Source organism: Gekko japonicus, unplaced genomic scaffold (genome assembly GCF_001447785.1).
Source record: "Gekko japonicus isolate JY-2015 unplaced genomic scaffold, Gekko_japonicus_V1.1 scaffold3100, whole genome shotgun sequence".
NCBI lineage: Eukaryota > Metazoa > Chordata > Lepidosauria > Squamata > Gekkonidae > Gekko > Gekko japonicus.
Window position 1 is genome coordinate 155,921 of NW_015167148.1, and position 22,715 is coordinate 178,635.

The following is a 22,715-nucleotide window of genomic DNA, read 5'->3' on the forward strand; positions in this document are numbered from 1 at the left end:
CTTTCCCCGCCCACTTCCCTACAACCCTACACGTGTGCTTCTTATTGGTTCGGAGCGTGGCGCATTCCGATTGGTCCACGTGCTGACAGTCCGAACGGTGAGGTGCCTCACGAGCGAGAAGCGGATTGGTTAGAGCGGGTGAGCAGGGGCGGGGATGGGGCGAAATTCTGAATGGCCTTAGCGCTGAGCCGGCTGCTTGAGTCGTTTCTTTATGAAATCATGCCTCGGGTGGGGTGGGCAGAGGATGGAGCCGACTGAAGGGAAAAGAGGGCACTGGTTGGCAGCGCTAGCTATGAGGCGGGTGCCTGGCTTGGGCGTTTGCAGGGCTGCGTGTCAGTGGCGGCTGAGTACTGTCTCTTTGCCCCTCTTTGTCTTCTTCCTCCTCGTTTCGCCACTGGGGCTGGCCGCTTCACAGCTACGCCAAAGGCAGGCCTGTAGTACTTGCCGTGGAATAGCGGACCGGTTCAGACAGGTAAGCGCGGTTGTTCTATGCATACGTGATAGTGAGCACGTGTGTACTCAGCGAGAAGAGTTCTCTGCCAGTGACTCCGCGTACATGCTGCGTAGTCGTGCCTCCCTCAGTGAAAAAGCCGGGGCATGTGTGTTTTAGATTTAAGACTGGTCACTAGTGTCTGGATAAAGACGAGGTTTAAATAGTGCGTTCAGTGGGCATGTGTTAAATGTGGAAAGAGGATTTACTCAAATGCAAGGCTAGTTTTTCTTCTCAGGTATGCCAGCAAATAAAAAAGGAGGGGGGCATCTTATGTTTGCATACAAGTTACAGTTATGTCTGTACTTCTGTTTGTGTATATGACGTTTTTTAATGGTTTGTCTTCCTTTTTAGTAAGTACTGTAAGAGCTATTCAGTGTGCATACAAAGGTATATTAAATGTGTGTGTGTGTGTGTATGAGCATGGGTCGTGGGTTTTCCCCCCTTATTAATTCATGTGGCATTCAGTGCAAAAATGTTATGTTTACCAGTACTGGTCCCTGATTTTATTTCTCAAGTAAATGCATATTGAATTTTTCTTACAAACAGATATGTGTATGCAGGGTGTATGTGTTCAGCGTTATGGGCGCCTAGAGTTACAGGGAGAGCCAAGCTCACTTTCTCTGTGGATGTGCAAACTGCCTTTGTAAGCATTGTTGAGTAATTCTCATAGAAGAAAAAACTGTACTGTTCCTTATTAATTCTTATCTATAGCTGACTTCTGAAGCCTTTGATGGAAAGGCCAGGAGATACAGAGATGAGCTAGGAAAGAATTGAGTGTCAATGGAAGTAAGTTGAAGCTAGGTGAAAATCTCTTTAACTTGCTCGTTCTGAAGCATACAGGTCTTCTGCACTACACTTATACCTTTGACTTTATGTTGTAAAATGATGGCAACAGGTGGCTGTTGTTTACAAACATTTGTATTGTGCTTTTTATAGAACTATAACCAAGGTGGTTAACAGTACAGACAATAAATAACAATAAACCATAAGTCAACAATTTAAAAACCTGCAGTAAAACATATAAGGTTAACAAAATGAAATTCAGTTTAAAAATGAGGCCTTAATGAGTCTTAAAGGGCTGAGAAAGTTTAAAGATCTTTGCTTGGTGCCATGAACCTCATGACAATGAACATGTGTACAGTCAGTGTGCATGAGACTTTTTAATTGTGTTACACTCAACATATGTACAGCTAAACATGTGACCTATACTCCACATTTATCTGTGTAGCCCCAATCTGTTGTTTTAGGTATCATCAGATGGAGGCCAGATAGAGGCCAGATGTCGCAAATAGTATATAGAGTTAGCGTTTAGTGGTGGTTTGTTTTGTTGTTTTAAATTTGATTGGTTCTGTAAAACCACCTGCCACAATTTTGCATGAAAAAAATGTTAGTATCTTTGTAAGTGGGGACCTGTGATACTTGTGGGGGGAATCCCCCCCCATTGTTGCTGATTCCCCTTACAGCTCAGTTGGGGATAGACACTCATTGGGGGGGGGGGTGATCCTGGCATGGTTCCTAAGTCCAGCATCCTTCTCCACCACTGCTGGGCCGGCATCTTCCACAGCTGGGCCCATTCCTCCTCTGCCACAGCTGGGCCCAGTGCAGCTGCCGGCATCCTCCACCACGGCGAGCTGGGGGAGGAATCCCATATCCCCCCCCCCTCATGCCAAGTGTGATACGGCTCCTGAGCCCAGCATCCTCTGCCGTCATTGTGGCTCCCAGGCTGCCACGCCTCTGACTCTGGGCCCAGTGTGACTTCTGGGCTGCTGCATCGCCGCATGCCAACTCCTACACTGATATGCCACCACCTCTGGGTGCAGTGCTGCTTGCTGTGCTGCCGCCAGGCCCAGCACATCTCCCAGGTGACCACGCTTCCACCACTGGGCCCAGCCCAGCTCCTGGGCTGCCGTGCCTCCAATGCCAGGCCCAGCATGCTTTCCAGGCTGCCATACCTCTGCTGCCCGGGCCAGCATGGCTCCCAGGCTGCCGTGTTGCCAGAGGTAGGTGCGTTCTCTGCGCTTGTGTAAAAAATGCTTTTTTATTTTGACGGGAATTTAAACTCTCCACTTTTTTTTTAAAGTCAGATTTTTCTGCAAACCTGGGGTGGGGTCCCCTGTGTTTTCAGTAACATCTGTTTAGCATCTGTGTGGCCCCAATCTGTCGATTTAGATATCTGCAGATGGAGGCCAGATGTTGCACATGGTATATAGATTTAGTGTTTAGTGACTTCTCAGTGATGCAATAATGATAGTCAATCATTCTTGAAAAATGCTGGTGCTTTAAAGTATTAATTTCTGTTTGGCAGGGACTAACAGATACAGCCAAAAAGAACTTTGGAGGTGGTAATACTGCTTGGGAAGAAAAAACCCTATCTAAATATGAGACCAGGTACAGTGTGTGTGCATTTTCTTCTTTCAACAAGGGAAAATTCTTGGCTGCAATTTATAATATGCCTGGGACCAGATGAAGCAGTATATGTAAGTTGGGAGCATTTTAATCTACTGCAAAAGTTGAATTTTAATTATGAAATATGATAGCTTGTTAGTAATATAGCCAGTAAAAGCTGTAAGGCTGTTATCCAGCCACCATTTTCTGTAATACATGGTTGATGTTTGATGCCAAACTTTGAGATTTTCTCACTAGGCTGTTGCTTGTTCATTGTTGTGCTCTTTCTTGTATTTCTGCTGTAGAAAGAAATGGACTAAAAATCATGTACTGGGTTAAATAGGTTGAAAGCGTCTGTGAATCACTTCTGATGTCATATCTCACATAGGCCTTCTTGCATGTGTATTCCCACATCCTTTTTTTTGGTTTGTGTTATTGGTAGCTTGCTGGAATCCGGCAAGCTGTGTGAATTGCCTCCAGATGACTTGAAATCATAGTTTGAAGTGTGTTTGTAGTCATGTTTGGTGGGAAATCCTGTTTAGTGATAAGGCATAGCTTGCCCGGTTCAAAAGTTACACCATGCCCTGATTACAGCAGACAAGAGAAAAGAGGAGAGAATTGGAACCTGGATGCAAGAAGTGGAGAGCATGTAAGCCCATGGGGTGCACCTGGCAGAAGTGACCTCTAAACAGATCTCTGTCTCATATGCAAAGGACTGCAAGCCATTCTCCCCATGGAGGTGCTTCTACTGTCCATTCTTGTCTCTTCTATCTGCCTATCCTTGACAGCCAAACTTCTGTGAGGCTCATTTGAGACCGATGGTGTTTCTAATACCCTGGTCTTTGTTCTTACGTCAGGGTCTAGAGGCAGGACTTTGCAAGGAATTTCTATGGAAGTATAAAGTGCCATGAAGTTGCAGCTGATTTATGGCAAGCCTGTGGGGGTTTTAAGGCAAGAGAGTTTCACAGGTGGTTTGCCATTGCTTGCCTCTGCGTATTGACCCTGGACTTCCTTGGTCAACCCTGCTTAGTGTCCAAGATCTGATGAGGCTGGGCTAGCCTGGGCCAACCAGGTGAAGGCAGGAATCTCCATAGCCCTGTGCTGCTAGTTTTACCCAGTCTACTCTGCATGGTAATCTGAGCTAAGAAGTAGGATTAGGCTGAAGGGGGGTAGATGGGAGTAGCACTACGGGAAAGTAGAGGAAGAATGGGACACCTTACATCTCTTCTGTCCTGGTTCCCTCCTAGAGCTGTTTGTGGCCTGCAAGGACTCAAAAGCTTATTGTTGCTTAAGAACTATCAGGCACCCTTCCAACTCTTGCTTCGATATGAATTCTTATCTCAAACACTAGCAGTTAAGCATAATCAAATATTCAGTTCAATAGGAAATAACTTCCTAAAGGTGCCTTTCTTTGTGCGTAACCCCTACCTGTGTGCATGTTGACCTTTCAGTTGACTGCACATGCTAGATGTAAAATGCTGCTGTTTTGGATTATAAAATGAGAACTGCCTATCTTCAAACTTGTGAAAGTAACTTTATCGGTTACTAGGAGAATCTGTCCCTGGTGCCAAAATGTCTGCACCAACAAGTTACTTTGTCTTGAATATACAAATTAGGCTATGTAACACACCAGCTCTTGGCCATGTATTTGGAATATTGTCTATGAAGTCCCCCCTTTTGTCCACAGCTTTTTGGGCTCTGGGCTCTCTGATATCATCTGGGAGCATTGAGTTCTGTTGCAGCCAAAGGGTAGGAAAACATTTGGACAGCTAATTAATTTCCAAATAGTAAAGACCTCAACATCAGAGGCTTGAAATAGCTGACCAAGTTTTATTACATTTTCGTGTCAGGGTAAAGTACTATGGATTCTACAGTGCTTTCTCTGGAGACCCTTTGATTCATACCTAGGCTCTTTAAAGGAGTCCATAATATAATATTTAGCGGAAGGGGTACAGTTCTATGAGAGCAAGCAATCTGAGTCAGTCATTGTGAATTATTCCTTTTTTCACAGTTGTAAGATCCACATTGATTTTCCACAAGCTGCTGCCCCGTGCTCGCTCTTCCCTTTGCTCCGATCCTACGTGTCAGTTTCACACCATGTGCTGCGCGGCTACATTTTGCCCCACAGCTTCGCCCGATTTCCCCTGCATCTACTCAATCCTCAAAAAACAGGATTGAGTAGACGCGGGGGAAATTGGGCGAAGCTGTGGGGCAAAATGTGGCCATGCAGCACATGGTGTGAAATTGACACGTATGATGAGGCAAAGGGAAGAGTGAGCGCGGAGCAGCAGCTTGTGGAAAATTGGTCCCAGTGCAGGAAAGTGGGAGACAGAAAAGAAAACTGGTAGGTAGGGTTTGGTGGTCAAGAGCCCCTTGGAGGTCCACCTAGCAAACGTAAAGCCCAGTCCCGTGTTATGTTGGAATGGAATTGAGTGGGTGTGTCTTGTAAATAACTGCATAGATTTGCATCTCTAAAAGCAAGCATATTCCATATTTCTGAGCAACGTTACCCTTTCTCTGAATTAAACATTGTTTATGATACTTCTGTGTTGCTTTTAAAGGAGTGCATGGTGGTGTATATTGTGCTTCCCTCTCACAACAATCCTGTGTGGAGGGTCTACTTGAAAGATCATGTCTGGCCCAAGTTTACCCAGTGAGCTTTCATGGCCAAGTGGGGAACTGTACTGAGGTCTCTCCATCTCATTCAGACACCCAAACCTTTAAATATATTAAACTTTCTGTTTGCAGTTTACTGCTGTATTGATTGCTTATGTTTTCAACTTTTTAGTGAGGCATGTGGATTTGCAAATATAGTTTTTATGTAACGTAATAGAACCTGAATTGCAACCTGAATATCGCAAACATGTTACCGTCATTATTGTTTCCTTTTGTCATTATTTAGTGAAATTCGACTTGTAGAGATAATAGAGAACCTGTGTGACAGTAGCAACTTTGAATGCAACAACATGGTCGAAGAGCATGAAGAACACATTGAAGCTTGGTGGTTCAAATGGTAAGTAGGAAGGCCATGGCACAACATTCCTTTGCTGGAGATAAAGGGATAGTGCTTTGGTAGTAGACTTTAAGCTCTAGGTAAAGTAGCAATGCCATGCCAAGTTAATGGGTTCCCTAGATATAATGACATAGTATGTCTGAGGGTCCTAGATGAGAAATGCTATTGCCATAGGTTTCTTTTACATAGCAGCAATTGATTTCATAGCAGCAATTTTGAAAACCAACTGTATAAATATGAATGGGCTTGATGCTTCTGACTTCCATCTTCTGCTCTCTGTTCTGTAACATAGTATATTTAGAATGGAGGTGGCTACAACTCGAACAGCACAGTTGAGGGCAGTGTAAAACACAGATAGTGGGATACCCTGTTAAATCCATGGTTCTTTGTAAATTCCCCAGTCCCGTGTTTGAAAAATATGTGAAGCAGCTGGCCTGTTGTGCTTCGCCCCCAGAATCAACAGGTCAGCCTCTATTTGTTTTGCATGACCAATCTAGGTAGCTGTCAGGGTAGCAACTAATGCTCCCTCTAAGCTGTTGAGTCTTGTGAGCAACAATTCTACTTTGTGAGCTACTGGGATTAAAGTTGTGAGCGAGTGATTTGGCCTCTGCATAAATTAGTCTGCTCTGGAGCAATCCTTCCTGAGCTAAAACAAAAATCAGTGAGCTGGAGGCTAAAAAACTGTGAGCTAGCTCAGACTAACTCAGCTTAGAGGGAACATTGGTAGCAACCCTGTACTAACTTGCGGAAGAAACGAATGAGAAGCTTAACTCCCCTGCATGGGCCCAATGCTTTCTTTTCTGGGCAGCATTCAGTTGAATCCAGAGGTTTGTGTTAATGCTCCTGCAGTGCACGTGATGAAGTTTGTCAGCATTGCTTGGTAGGAATCCGTGATAAGGTTCTTATTAATTCCAGATCAGACCTGCTTCATTTGCCACTACAGAAGACAGTTTATCTAACTGCCAGCCCTGACAGCTCCACCTGGGATCAGAAGGGCAAGTTGTTCTTCCTTGTATATCCTCACTTAGCTCTAGAAATCTCCAAGCCAGCTTTTGCCTTCAGTTACATCTGCAAAGCTTTGTTTTTCTTCAAAGCTGTGTTTTAAAAACCTCAGCTGTTAATAGCTTTATGCAAACCTTGGTGATGCAAATGTGTAAATTGTGTTAGAATCGAACTTGCTATTTTGAGCTTTAGGGTTTGATAGGTATGAGGTTAAAAAGATAGTTCAGTTCAGCTATGTGAATTAATTATGATTCTGAATAAAGGGAGGATCCAACTTAAATGCTGGGGTTGTACACTTTGTGTTCTTTCATACCCCAAATTGTGTTCTATATGGCAGTAAACCAGTAATCCTTTAAAACTGCATACTTATGACTAATAACCCATGCAATGATATTAACTGTTGAACACAGTCTCTTCCAAGTGTACTGTACATAGAAGTACTGAAATATGCAGAAATTGACTGCATGTTAGCAGCTAATAAAATTTATTGAATATCCTCCTCAGTCTCAACACAGAACTATCCGTGGAATTGGGGGGGGGGGGGTTAGGCATACTTATCTGTGGCTGTCTTTGTTTAATATAAAGAAAGGATTACCTAAGTCTGGAATCGTCATATTAAGCAGTTAGAAGTTAATTGACGTAACTTGTAACTCTCCCTACACATGCAAGTACGCACAGCTACCAAGCAGAACCACATGTTTGGTGGGTAGAAGTGATCTAACCCATTGTAAGCCATGAGTTCTGTAAAGCAGAAAGGCAGCTAATAAACCTTTTAAATAAACAACCCCAAAATGAATGAAAGAAGCATGGGAATCTCTTTTACCGTTGAACAATAGTGTTCAAATGTGTGTGTGTGGGAGGAACTCCCCTTGTTTATACGCTTTTTCTTGTAGTAATTAACCTCAATAATTCTGTGTTAGTGGGAACAAATAGATGTTCTAATACTCTGGGAGTATTAACCAACAAGATAAAATCAGAACAATGTCTACAAGGCACAACTTAATCATAATACACAGCTATTTCCCTGCAAGATTACATTAGTCCTTAACTATTAGAACGTAACAATGTAAAATAAAGCGGCTCAGTCTGTTAGTTTATGATATCTTTTAACAAAAGCTATGAATGTCTGTATATTACCCTGTGGTGTGCGTACTTGCTGAATAGCAGACTAGAAGTGCAGTGGTCATCTTCCTTTACGGGTAGTATATTTGTGTACAATACAATATCTGTAACTAATGTAATGCTGGTGAAAAATGTAAGAGCAGTGTTCTAAATTATCTATCGAGCTGACTGGTACTCAAGTCAGTCTAAGCATACTGTATATTTCTTGCCACTAAAGCTGAAGACAAGCTTCTTGTAACAGCACTAACCTGTGATCATGCCTTTCAAGGAGCAACCACGAATGAAAACCATATTTGCCAATTGTGTGATATATGGCAAACAATCTGTAGGGAGATGGCCACGGTGAACTATTGCTTGGAAAGTGTTCTGCTCATTACGTGTTTGAATAAAACAAAATATTTAACTACTGTTAAAATCTTTTACCAGAACAGAGCAAGAGTCCAGTAGCACCTTAAAGACTAACAAAATATGTGGCAGGTTATGAGCTTTCGTGAGTCACTGCTCACTTCGCGGGGAGGGCGGGATATAAATTAAATAAATAAATACTTCTTCAGATTACCAGAACATCTGTTTCTTTTCATATGTTGTACCTCTCTTTCTTCCTTTGTTTTAAAAACACTAGAATAACTTGCACGTTTGCCACTGACTGTACGTTCTTGAAACGAAGATGTCCAGTGCAGATTATGTAACAGGCAACAGTGTTTGTAAATTTATAAGAGAACACCAGAAGTAAAATAACTCATCTGGTCGCTTTCTACTCCTCTGAGTAGCTCACACTGACCAGGTTCTTTTCATGATTCTAGTGGGATTGAAACAAATTATACACACTGCTGATTTATAAATCCAGTTAGTTCATTAAGCATAATTGCACACTATAATCACAACAACAAAGTATACACAAACAAGTAAGTTATATAACCTCCCCGCTTCCCCCAGGTACTAGTGGTGCCAACAGAAAGTTGCAATGTGGCCAGCCATTCACTGCAGCAGTAGAGAGCACATTTGATTTAGATATTCCCGTGGAAGGCAAGGAGCAAGTAGACACCTATGTTTATGTCCAGCTTTGATCTTCCTACATTGGAAAAAATAGAAGCAAGCTTCTTGAGATTCTGTCTACTATGTTCCACCTGGCCTGGAGTACTGTGAGTCCCTATTGGTCAGGTACTCCACAAATTTCAGTGTTTCTGCTGCTTTCAGTGGACACATCAGAAGATCAGTCACAATGTCTTCCTGCAGCTTTGTCTTCTGTACCTGCTTTGTCCACTTTTGTTAAGAGCACAGTTGTATTCATAAGTAAAGAAAGGATTTAAGCAAGATTTGCTATTGCAGTTAGCTCCAGTATGACTTCTTAGCACATCTGTGAAAGACCTATAAAAGCCTCCTTAAGGGTGATGGGTTGGGCAAAGGCAAAATGTCAAACTGCTGGAGGTGTGAATCCTCACAACCCCAGAATAACGCTACCAACAGTCCCTTTAACTACCCTGTCAGCCACAGACCAAGGGACTAAGCCTCCAGCCCTCCTGGGTCTAATACCAGAGTCACCCCGGCAAGGTAGGACACTTACAAGGTGAGTTTCAGAAAACAGTTATTCTGGTAGCTGTAGCCAATATGGCGTAAGTACTGGATTCGGAGTGAAGCCCCAAAGCACAAGAACACAGAGTATATTTAAAGTGATTTATTAAAAGACTATTGCAGGAATAGACAATATATACACAGTGAACAGTGAGGACAGAATAATAAAGCTAAATATCTAACCTAAACATTGGTTTTAAATCCAGATATTACCTGATAAAATTGAGTCCAACAGAGTTTCAAGTTCCAAGATTGACTCTGGCCAGTGTGGCCCACCCAGAATCAAGTGTCCCAGACAGGGCTATTTGTGGGCAGGAACGCACAGGAACAGAGTTCCGGATGGCTTCAGAGTTGGCCACGCCTACTACAGCCAAAATCTCTGTGTGCGTGGCTACAGAGGGAAGGGGGCGCCTGGGCAAGCCAAGGGAAGGCAGTTTAAACTGCTTTCCCTTCCCTCCAAGGTCTGGCGTGCCCGGCCTCCCCGCAGCCATGGGGTGCCCAGGCAAGCCAAGGGAAGGCAGTTTAAACTGCCTTCCCTTCTCTCCGAGGGCTGGCTTGCCCAGGCTCCCTGCAGCCATGGGGTGCCCAGGCAAGCCAAGGGAGGGCAGTTTAAACTGCCTCCCCTCCTGTCCAAGGGCCGGTTTGCCTGGGCTCCCTGCAGGTGTGGGGCACCTGGGCAAGCCAAGGGAAGGCATGGGGTGTGGCCTAATATGCTAATGAGTTTCTGATGTTGGGTGTGGCCTATTATGCTAATAGGTTCCTGCTGGGTTTTTTCTACCAAAAAAGCCCTGGTCCCAGAGTTAGATATAATCCAGACAAACAGCAAAACGCCAATGAAAAATCTTTCCTTTATGCCCAGTTGTAATGTTTTCTTGAAATAACTAAGCCGTGCGACTGGCAGTTTGATGTATATAGATAGGAATAGTCAAGTCAATCCACATAAGCCAAATAATCCAGTGCAGAAGATAACCTGGTACAGTTGGAGCAGCTGGATGAAGCTGTTTATCTGTCACCATCTTGCCTCTTAATCAATCTCCAACTACTTATGTCTTGCTTCCAGATACTTACTAAATTGACTTTCAGTAACTGTTTAGTTTAATCACAATTTAGCAAACCTTCTTCCAAGCGTGTAAATCTGTTTTACAACTGGAAGCATTCCTATCGAAGGAAGCAAATCTTCAGTTCCTTAGCCAAATTATGACTTGGCTATGGGATGGGTGTTTTAGTGTCCTTAATTTTATAGTTCTTGGGACTTCCGGGGTAAGGCCGTGACACCGCATGTGCGGCTCAGGACGCTCCCAAGCTCACTCGTCCTTTTTTGCTTTTTTGTACTTTCCCGGTCTGTGCGACCTTGCGGGGACTCACTCAAACTCCTGGAGGGAGCTTTGGCAGCAAAAGACTTTTTTGGCTACCCCACAGACAGTGGTTTGTGGTGGTGAGAGTGTTTTGTCCAATGCAGAAGCAGGAAATGGAGCAGAACATGACCGCTGTGATCTGCACTAGTCGTGACCACCCGTTTTAGAGACTTCCTGGATATTCAACATAACATAGCGTACAACATGAAAAAGGAAGACTTGAGCACTTCAAGCAAAAAATAAAATAAAAGGACTTGCAATTAAATACCCCAGCATCGAAATACCCAGAACTCGAAAGGAAAGCGGCTGAGAACAGAATGGGGCTAAAGAGCGATTAAAACATGGCAGGGGTAAGAAAACTAATATTGTTTCTTTAAAAATACTACTGATTAAAGATAATGACTTTAAAATACTTAGGTTACATGACCCTGGAATCTTATTAAGCATTGTGGTAGAGAATATAAGTAAATAAGAAAATGGCTTCAGTAATGAGTAATGAAGAGGCAGAAATTGGGGAGTCGACAGAGATTGGATACCTTTTCTTGGGAACAGTTCCAGAGGATATTAGTGGAGGAAATTCAGCAAGCGGTGAAATCAGCATTTAAAAATCTTATGGACAAGCCTCAGAGTTCTTCTTCGGAGCTGGACAATGGGAAAGAAACAGAGTTCTCTCAGCAGAGCTCTGAAGAACAACAGGTTTTATATCAGGATGAAGTCTTAAAGGATATGATACCTTTATATATGGAGAACGATGAGAGGAAAAGCAAGCACATGTGTAACTGGGAAGAAACAGCAAGTTCTGCGGTAGAGTTGGAAGTAGTGAAAGGAGTCCCTCAGGATTTTTCACATAAAAAAATGATTAAGTTGGATAAAAAGAAACCAAAACATTGTGTCAAGAGAACCTACAAGGCTAACAAATATTTAAAGATGAGACTGCTGAAAAACAGAAGGAAGAAACTAGAAATGAGGATTTACAGACACAGAACCAAGAAATAAAAAACGAGGATTTATAAATACGAAGCCAAACTAGGCTTGTGGAAATACAAATGGGAGAAGCTGGAAATAAAGATTCACGTGTACAAAGACGAAAGGCATCTGGACATGATAGTTTAAAAAAAGGTGTAAAGGAAAAATAGGGGATAGAAAATGTGTAAAAATGATAATTGGTGTTTTAAATTCTCCCTTTTTTGTCTACATTTTCACCTAAGTATATGCTTCATAACTTGTAATTTGAGAATAAGATAATGAGAAGTTGGATGTTAGCTACGATGAATTGAGATGATTATATTGAAAGTTTTAGAACTTGAAGATGAGAATTTTGGGTTAAGTTAAAAATGCACCTTCCTTAATGTTTTATTTTCTAATAATATGTATAACATAAAAGAATGGAATGGTATTATATATATTTACAGTAATAAGTAGGAAGGTTAATTATTATTTTGTGATTGCTACCTCTCATAATCCTTAATATTATATAAGTAGTAACTCTTTTACTTTTGGATTTCCTCAAATAAATATTTTTATTTAGTGACTTAAGTTGGGGCTATTTAGGCTAAAAGTGGTTACTGGCAAATATTAAAGAAAATGTTTATATAGCGAAAAATATATGTATATTGATAAAAATGCTATATTTAAACAGGCTGGTAATCCTGATAACTCATTTACATATTTGTTAGATTAGCTGAATATACTTAACAGTGATGCCAAGATAAGAAAGAGAAAAGCTAATCTGGCTGGGAAAGTAATTTGTGGGTTATGTTTGAATTCTGAAAAGGGTGTGTAGAATTGATTTATTTAAGAATAGTGAAATATAAATGGAACTTTGTAAAAAATTTATTTTTGTTAAAAAGTTTTGAAATAGCTTTTAAGCAGGAATTGAGGACCTGTTGTGAGTATAGGAGGAAATTATAACAAAGTTGCTATGTTATGTATGATTTATTTTCTAAGTTTACAATATTTCGTTTTCTTTTTATGTTGGAAAATCAATAAATAGATTAAAAATGTTTTATAGTTCTTGGATAACAATACCTAATTATGTAACAACAAGTTGAGGCAGATTTTGCAATCAGTGTTAGAAAACAAATTAGCATAATTTTGTTTTGCTTATAATAGCTTGCTGTCATGTAGGAACTTCTTGTTGTCGATCTTGTTTCTGAACCATTGTAACTCTAGGCATGCCAGGAGGTAAGGAAGAAAATGGTTCCATTAGCCAACAGCATCTCCTTTCCAAAATAGGACTGAGCATTTCAAGATGCTTCGGAAGAGTCTAGGAAAGATCACCTTTGCAGCTGCAGAGTGAACCCATTTGGAAACAGTTGCCTCCCCCTCTTGATGTGGAATCTCCCAATATTTTGTGACTGGTCCCACCTTGTGCACCTCCTTATCCATTTTCTTCCTGAAATCCAACAATTTCACTCCTTTTCTTTTTTCAGGCATGCGGAGTCTGTTTTGATTCAGTTCCGTTTTGAATCAAAGATAAATTCGAGGGCAGGAAGGGAGGTTCGGCAAAATTTCAGAATTTCATTCTGCAGACATTCAGAGGCAAACAGTGTCCCCCCCAAACTTTCCTGTCCTCCTGCTAGAGGACCCTGTGGTGCATAAAATAAAACAAATCCTGCAAAGGCTGCATTTGCAAAAGAACACATGGACAACCATTATGTTTTGTAATGGAAAACTACAAAGATATTGCATTGAAACAGAAAGAGAAGAGGAATTCATGGCTGTATCTAAAAGAAATGCATCTCAGAAACAGAAATTGCATTCCCCATAGCAACTTTGTGTTTGCTACCCTTTCAGAAGTGATCATGGACTCAAAAAGGTTGTGAATCTCTGGGATAGAGTGACAACTCAGATTGGTACCAGAAGGGAAGAATAAGGAACATCATGTTCTGTCTTCTCTGTGCAGTAGTGAATGTTCTTTGTTATGAAGAATGGTGTGAGGTGAAGAAACTTGAAGCAGAAAAGTCATAAGCCAGTGCTGTGAATGTATAAACCCAGTACAGGTGGCTGTTCAGATCTATTGCACACTTTCATAAGGAGTTTGAGGCTGATCTGTCATAGGCACAGACGAGCTTTTTAGCCTTGATGTTCTAGAGCCTTTGTTATAAAGTTGTTACTTTTTTTCTGAACTAAGCAAAGTTACTGTTGCAGATATGTACAATTAGAAATACAGGCATCTTAAAGCTTGCTTTAAAATAAATGTCATGTCTTTACAGGAGAAAGAAAAACACAGATTTGTTTAAGTGGCTTTGTATAGAGAAGATTGAAGTTTGCTGCCCTGCTGGGACCTATGGACCTGATTGTCTTGGTAATGAAGAAATGACAGTAATAAAGTATTGAAATGTATTATGCCAGGGTGCTCTAGTTTTGTTTCTTCAGTGCTGACATATTAAAGATTAAATCATACATGAGGATGTGATGGGCAGAGAAGAAGACTGGTACATTGACTGGTACAGCTAGAACAGCTGCCTGAAGTATAAAATGGGCAACCCCAGAACTATCCTCTGCCAACTAAGCATTCCTAGGATAATTTTATTTGCTGAACTACCCCTCGGTCATATTAATACTGTTCCTGAGACTCATTGGGTTGGTAGCAGCAAAAACAACAGAAGAATCTCATGGCACCTTGAGGACTGTTGTGTAGGAATAATGGCTTGTGGGGAGTTTTGATATCAGCAGGGGTCTAGGACACAATAAACTCCAGGGAGTAACTTCCTATTGTAGTTGGCTAGAAATGAAATTAAACTTATGACCAACAAGCTTAATTGCAGTAAGCAAAGTGTTAGGAAGATTTGTACTTGGTTCTGCGCTGCTAAAATCTTAAAATCTTGCTCTGTGTCATTTAAGCGTGCCTCGGTGGGTCAGAAAGGCCTTGCCATGGGAATGGCCGATGCGATGGAGATGGCACTCGAGGTGGTGATGGGTCATGCAGCTGCAACAAGGAATACAAAGGAGAATTTTGTTTAGAATGTGCTGATGGCTACTATAACTCACACAGAAACGACACACATTCCGTTTGTACAGGTACATAAATATACTTATGATGCATTGCTTATGCTTTTGTAAGTATCTGGTTCTGAATATTGAAGGATTTCTATTTTGGTTGATGTTCAGAACTAGGTAGGTAAGCAGTAAAATCAGTTTTGTTCCATTGAATATAATGGGAATTATTGGCACACAGTGCAAAACCACCAGTTTATGTGTTCTGTTGATTGCAGACCAAATGTAGCAAATTTTGGAGTCAGTAACCTGATAGACTATTATACGGTGGCTTTTCAGTAGTGCACTTTATAGTGTTATACTGTCAAGTTTATTTTAAAAGCCTAATGAAGTGTTAATTTAACTGAACTAATTATTTTCACCAGGGTTTTGCTTAACTTCTAAAATTAGTTTGATTATATCAGCTAACCCATATTCAGTTTAAAATATCGCTCTATGGATTGGATCCTTTTCCTCTAACAAATACTCTTCTGTTGAAAGCTGATGCAGGCATGCATCAAAATGTAGACTGAACTGGGTGGACGTGCCTCTGACTTGTTTAGGATTACATTGGACTAGTTCCTCATGAGCAAACTACTGGTGTAATGTGGGAATTGGGTGACTGACACAAGAAATTGTTTGACGTGTGACCTACAAGATGACTGCTGAGGATCTTTATGTAATGTACTGATGCGTGCATGTGTGGGTGGGGGAACTGATATATGAGGAAATCAAGAGAAAGCATTCGTGAGATATAAGCCAGGTATCACTATATAAAGTGTGTGCATGTGTGAATCCTGTCTATGAGCTGTATATTTTGGTAAACCATATTAGTAAATTCTGTGTAATGTAATACTATGTTCTTAGGATCTAAAATATTGCTTTCTCGTCATAGCTTGTCATGAGTCGTGTAAAACTTGCAGAGATGCAGCGAATACAGACTGCCAGGACTGTAAAGAAGGTTGGACCAAAAACGAAAATGCCTGTGTGGGTGAGTAAGGCTGCCGGTTAGAAAATGGATCTAACAACAAGAGCTCAATTTAGAAGGATTTCCTCTTCCAGTGGAAGGTTTCTCACTTAGCAGAAGGGAACCATTTGATCCAACCCATAAGACATGTTATATGTGCTGCTACGGTTACATTCACCTCTTTTAGTGAATCCATATACTTGCTGTAGAGGTTGCTTTGGCAAAGTGTACTTTTTGAAATGGCTGCCAGCTTGTTGGGATCATAAAATAATATAATGCTTACAGGTTTAGTGCTAAAGGGCAGGATGCATCACTTACCTGGTGGAAAGAGCTCCCGGAGGAGATCCGGGCCCTGCGGGACCTTTCTCAGTTCCGCAGGTCCTGCAAGACGGAGCTCTTCCGCCAGGCCTTTGGATAGGAGCCGCCGCCGCCAGCATTCCATCTGTATCCCTATGCCCTAGCGAATTTAACAGCTGAGTGTCTTGCCCCCGGTGGGTGGAGTGTGGCACTGGAAATGGCCCTGAATACGAGACTGTCGATAGCTAGGTGAGGTTAAGATCTTCCCTCTTGCTGAAGTTTGCTATATATTGCTATATATTGGATTGTAATTTATGGTTTTAAACTATATGTGAAAGTTTTAACTATATGTTCTGTTTTATGATATTGTTTTACTTGGCACTCGGTGCCCCTGTTAGCCGCCCTGAGCGTTCGGGATAGGGCGGGATATAAATGCGAAAATAAATAAAATAAATAAATAAATAATGTTGTGGTCCCTGAAAAATGGTTCATGAAGTTTGAGGGACCCTCTGGAGAGCATCATTCTTTGAGCCATGGGATACTGCAGTTAGTTGATCATATTGGCATTGCCCTTCACCCATTAAATACTTTAACTTTATTTAGATGCTTACACCATGCTTTTCTTCCCAGTAGGGACCCAAAGCAGCCTACAACATTATTTTCTCGGGGGGCAGGCTAAGCTGAGCGAGTGTACCTGGCCTGAGGCCAGCCAGCAAGCTTCTGTGGCAGAGTGGGGATTTCAACCTGGGTCTCCCAGATCCTAGTTTGACATTCTACACTCAAATCCAACGTTCTTTGAAGGTGACATACTTCAGAACAGGGTAGGCAAACGTTTTGGCCCTAGTCCCAAACTCCTGCTGTGTCTTCCTGTAAAGATGTTGGCATGCCAGCAAGGAAGGGCAGGAAGACAAAGCCAATGTTTGGCTAGATGTGCTGGAAACAAGTTGAGCCCAAGCAAGTACCCCCCCCCCCCACTCCTCAGCTAGAGGACTGCTAAGCAAAGTGGTCTGGTGTTCTGTTCATCTGCCAAGTCTGAGTGGGTGTTTTTTTTTTCTTTTGTTCTGCATGTCTTTTTAGATGTGGATGAATGTGCTGCTGAAGACTCCCCTTGCAGCAGTGACCAATACTGTTTAAACACAGATGGCTCCTTCTCCTGCAAAGGTTTCTTTTCAGTATATATTTAACCTACTAAGTAGTACAACATTTAGCTTTGTATTGGATACAACAAAGATGACTTATGTGTCCCTTTTAGCATAGACTTTTGGAAGCTTAAGAATAAGAACATCAGAAGAACAACATTATAATGCAGTTGGAACTGAGGTTCAACAAGGTGGAAACAGTGGTGGGAAATCAGGGCAAGCAAAGGTGGTTCTGGGCGGTCAGCCAAGGGAATAAATACAAAAGTGGGAGGGAGTTAAATGATTCCAAGTAATGGAAATGGGGAGGGGGGTGAAGACAAGAGAGGGAGAATAACTGGGAAAAGATTCTGTAGACTGAGGTAGTGATGGTCTTTTTAAAAATCCTAAGTGGTCACAATGGGTGGAAGACCTAAGATAATGGACAGGAGGGGCTATCTGAAGATGATGTTTTAAGAGCTTAAGGAAGGATAGGAATAGACACTGGAAATGATCCTAATGCAAAGATCAGTGAGAGGAAAAGGTAGTTCAGATTGCAGGGGTGTGTACAGGCTACAATAAAGAATGGAGTTAAGAAAAGGAAGAGAATGAAAAGAGGAGGAATCTAACATGACACTTGTGTTGTGGCATCTTCTGCAGTTTTTCTTACAAAATTGTCTGAAGTGTTTTTTATAGCTGGTTTGTTTTGATCACTTAAGACAGGGGTGTCAAACATGTGGCCCGGGGGCCGGATCAGGCCCGGAGAGGGCTTCTATTAGGCCCGGAGTGGAACTGGCTGTCTTCTGCTTCTTCTTCCAGTTCTGCTGCTGCTGAAGGTTTGCAGCTTACAGATATACACCTGAACAGCATATTCAAGATTGCAACAGCACAGACATTTTGATGCAGTAATTCAGAGCAAGAGGTGTCAGTTATCAGACACTGTTAAATAAACAAAATATTGCAAGAATGCTAATGTTTTAAGCATGTTTTTATTTTTAGTAAATAAACCCTTTGTGTTTGTGTCCTATATAAAGTTTATATCTCCGCTACCTGGCATTACATTTTATTACACACTGGCCCAGCCCAAGAATGTCCCATTTATTTCAGATCCGGCCCTCATAACAAATGAGTTCGATACCACTGACATGTAGGTTGAAACCTTAAAGGTTTTATTTTGTCTGTTTTTAGTAACTTCTATAACTTTGTCTCAACCATGAGAGTAGTCGTTATTGTCCCTCTTTGCCTTATTTACACTCAGTGTCTGAGCTAGCTTCACAGATTTTTGCCCCCTTATATCCTAGTTGTGGTGTGTTATTGAGTTTGCATTTTGTGTTTCAGCTTGTGATATTAGCTGTTTAGAGTGCACAGGAGAAGGTCCTGGCAAATGTAAAAGCTGCATAGCTGGCTATGAAATGGAAGATGAAAAATGCACAGGTCAGTTCGCTTCTTTACACTGAAGTTGACATTTAATTTGGGGTGGGTTCCATTGGCCCTGATTCTCAGGCACTTGTAAACTTATAATAAAACATCATACACATTTCTGAACCCATGTTTTGGCTGCTTTGTGATATCATTCACTTGTGAGCTAGATGTGTGGCAAAGCAGTTACATGACCCTGCACTCTATGTGTAAGTTGTAATTTGATTAAATCAATCAAAAAACAGAAGAGCCTCTTCTCAGAGAAACCAAGAATTATTCTTTAATCCAAGGCATTCATTTCTGGAAAAACATAATTCTTTCTGCAGTTAAATTTAAACATTAACTTCTTTTTTCCTGTCCACTACAATGTATGTAAGATAATATGCTCTTTAAACTCTTACTTACTGGGGATGCTACCTGTATTCTTCCACTCCACTGAACAAACTTGGAAATCATTCATCCAGCCTAAGGAGCCTTCCTCTACCTTAAGTGATATGGGTTGAAAATATTGTTTTAATGATGATCTTGTTATATTATTCCACCAATAAAATGTTTTTGTTTTTTTTAAAGTGACTCTTCTCTTGGAAGAAGAGCCAGTTAAGTTGAAAGGAGTGTCCTTGAACGATGGTTGGATCCATCCCATTGACTTTTTAAAATATTATCATGCAGATCAGGGGAAATTAATATATGAAAGCTGAGCATTCCATGTGCTTTCCATGTTTTTGCAAGCCGTGAACACAACAGTAAGAGTTTAAAGATACGCATTCCTTAAGACCTTCAAAATGTAGTTCTTGGTTTCTTTCCATAATGGTAAGTGTGGGATAGGAGGGGGATCTGGCTGACCAGCCTTTTGACAAAAAGATCTGGGAAGGGGGGGGGGGGTTGACCATTTTTGAGCTGGAAGACTGCATTTCAGGTTCACCCAAATCTCCTTTGGTAGCACAACTAGCGGCAAGCAAGTAATAGCCATAATTTGAGTTTTGCATAATTTGGGGGAGACTGACATGGCAAAGAAACTTGTGTTATAGCTTTATGAAGTTCTAGAAAGATTGACAATCTCAACCCTAGTCAGGCAGGCTGAGAACAAGAGGGCAAAACATTCGAGCATGGTTTTACGTTTGTAATAATGCAATTGTTCATTTCGGGGGGGGGGGATATGTCTAAGTCAGGGTTCCCCAACATGCCTATGGGCACCATGGCACCTGCCAACAACTTTTCGGGTGCCTGCTAAGTGTTCTAAGAAGTGAGCAGAGCCAGGTGGGGCTTTTGCCCAGCAAGGCTTCTGATTGGCCATTGGAGATTTTAAAAATTGCTTTGGTAGCAGGTGCCACCGCGGCGCAAGGATCTGCAGTGTGTGACTGAAGGTAAGCTGTGTGTATACAAGAAACTATTTTTAAACAATATGTTCATTTTAAAAGGCATCCTCTTAATCAGAGCTTCTGCCTGAAATGTTGAAGAGTTAATATTAGAGTTATGCTTAACCTCTGTGACATTTTGTGGTTGGCTTTACCTCTTGTGGCAGCCATTTTATGGTTGTGCCTACCATCTGGTGTCAGGATTTCAAAGGTGCCCACAGGCTAAGAGAGGTTACGGCACCCTGCTCTAAGTCATCAGTTCGCCCAGTTATTTTTTTAAGTGGAATGCAGAACTTGAATGGTTTTCTTGTTTAAACGTAGAAAAAAGAATTTATTAGGGCCTGTCTAATCAAGAAGCTGAACTTTTCTTTTTTGAAAATATTACAGGATTCCTAATAGTAGATCAGATTACTTTTCTTTACTCTTTGCAGATGTGAATGAATGTGCCCTGCCTGGAAAAGTGTGTGTGAGAGACTATGAAGACTGTGTTAATACTCCCGGTGGCTTCAAATGTGTCTGCGCAGAGGGCTTTGAAGACAAGGATGGTGCCTGTGCTCCAGTTATAAAAACAGGTGAGTGTGTTTACAAACCACTGGGATAGGGAAATATGGAAAATCCAATTTTATGGAAAAATTGATAGGATCTGCAAAGACTGGCTTGGACAGAGGCACCTTTGCTGACACAGGCCCCAACCCTTCTGATTCATATATTTATTAATCTGTGGGGCTCCCGAAGACCTTTTCAAGCATGTTAAACTAAGCTTTCTTTTGAATTTGAAACTCAGGAAAAAATTATCCTAAGTGTTGAAAATCCTGTTCCAGTTGGAAAAAGGCATAAAGTGGACTGCAGTCCACCAATGTTTTCTGTCTCTCTTGCAGAAGACCACCAGCTATTTAGGATTATTGCAAAGAATGCTGGACTAGGTGAAGCTTGGCTTAATCCAGCAAACAAATCCTTAATGCTCTTAGAGTGCATTGCACTGAATAACTGAAGGCAGATTAAGTACTCCTTGCTTACAGGTGTGCTTTGTAAATTTAAAGCTCATTGATGGACTGTGAGAATTCTTCTGTTTGAAAGGGGGAGAGATAGCACACTGGACTTCAGTCAGCCCATCACTGATGGAAGATATCTGATCTAAGTAATAGTTCAAAACAAATGTATGAAATATGACAAACCCAGCATACATTTTTATGGGGAGGTGGGGGCAGACTCTTGATATTATTCAGATGTGTCACAGGGTGTCTGTTGTGGGGAGGGGAAGGGAAAGTAGTTTGTAAGCCGCTCTGAGACTCCTTTGGGTAGTGAAGGGCAGGGTATAAATCCAATCTCTTCTTCTTCTTCTAAAGAAATATGGTCTTAGTTTTAAAGGTATTATGGTCTTAATTTTAAAGGTATTATTTATTTACTATGTTTCTGTACCACTTTTCCTTGTCGCTCAAAATGATTTGTGATAACACAAGCAAGTTCTGTCACTCCTTCCCCCCAGTTGGTGTTGCTGAGAAAATGTATGAGCTTTTCCTCCAGGACAAGCGGTCTTTCGTGTGTGGGTGGCTAGAATATAAGGACGTAAGAGAAGCCGTGTTGGATTAGGCCAATGGCCCGTCCAGTCCAACACTCCATGTCACACAGTGGCCAAAAGCCAGGTGCCATCAGGAGGTCCGCCAACAGGGTCACATACATAAAAAAATTGTATGCTTAGATTGTGGAGCTGTCCAGAATATTCCCCTGGAAAGCATGAAGGGGTAGCCTCTAGAAGGTGAAATTGACCCCATGCAAACTGCATGCATGATTATCAGGGAACTGAAGGACGTGGGGCTCCCCAACCCCAAAGAGATCCAAGGAGCCTTCCTCTGTGTCCCCTCACCACATCTTTACGGTAATGCCTGTGGGCCAGCCTCCTAATGGTGATGTGCCCTTCAATGGCCCATGTTCTGACAGTTGTCTGGGAAGCAGTCCTGAGCCAGGGTGGGGAAACAAGGATATAAGTCATAAGAGGAAATTGGCTCTGTCCTTGACTAGAGGGAGCAGGATCAGGAGAGAGAGGAGGAGGGCGAGGGTGAACGATATCCTCTCTCCTGTGCCTGAGACTTGTGGGAGGGAAAACAGTGCCCCTAGCAGGTAAGGACCCACCAAGATCATGCAGATCTCTTGCACTTGAAAATGTCCTTTCTTTCCTGTATCCTAGATGATGATAATGGATCAGTGTTGACATGTATTTTTTTAACTGGGTTCTGTTACTTTTGACAGAAGAGACAGCATCAGAAAACACGTCTTCACCCGCTACCCATGAGGACTTATGATCTACATTCCAAGATGAGAGACACTGATACCCTGACCCTTAAGTTATTGCAATGAACAACTTTTAGGGTGTGTATATGGTATTAAATATGTGCTGGTTTCCAGTATGGTACTTTTTGAGTAGTGGATGATAAATTGCCCTTAGAACTGCATTTCTTCAATACATAGAAATGGATGTGGGTTTTCTGTTTTTTTAAATATGGCCATGGAATTATCTTAGAGGTAGTTGGAGGTAAATAAATTGCAGCACAGTTGAATACCTTGAACTCAGTCTGGGACTAATAGCACTTTTGTGGAATAATCTGGTAAAGGGAACTGGCAAATTCAAGTCACTTTGGACACAT

General features: G+C 41.6%; 1 protein-coding gene across 1 annotated transcript; it reads left to right on the plus strand.

Annotated features, from left to right (window-relative positions):
- Positions 1–164: 164 nt before the first annotated feature.
- On the plus strand, positions 165–22,715 carry CRELD2 (cysteine rich with EGF-like domains 2). The gene is made up of 10 exons (XM_015413080.1): positions 165–472; positions 2,799–2,881; positions 5,781–5,891; positions 14,158–14,249; positions 14,789–14,965; positions 15,816–15,911; positions 17,262–17,345; positions 18,638–18,733; positions 20,505–20,645; positions 22,321–22,715. Exons 1-10 carry the CDS (start codon positions 212–214, stop codon positions 22,371–22,373), a joined length of 1,194 nt encoding a protein of 397 aa, XP_015268566.1. The 5' UTR covers positions 165–211; the 3' UTR covers positions 22,374–22,715.

Coding starts and splice junctions, on each gene's coding strand:
- CRELD2 (XM_015413080.1), top strand. CDS start 212: ATGAAATCATGCCTCGGGTGGGGTGGGCAGAGGATGGAGCCGACTGAA. Junction 17,346..18,637: donor TGGCTCCTTCTCCTGCAAAG/GTTTCTTTTCAG, acceptor TTTGTGTTTCAG/CTTGTGATATTAGCTGTTTA. Junction 18,734..20,504: donor GGAAGATGAAAAATGCACAG/GTCAGTTCGCTT, acceptor TACTCTTTGCAG/ATGTGAATGAATGTGCCCTG.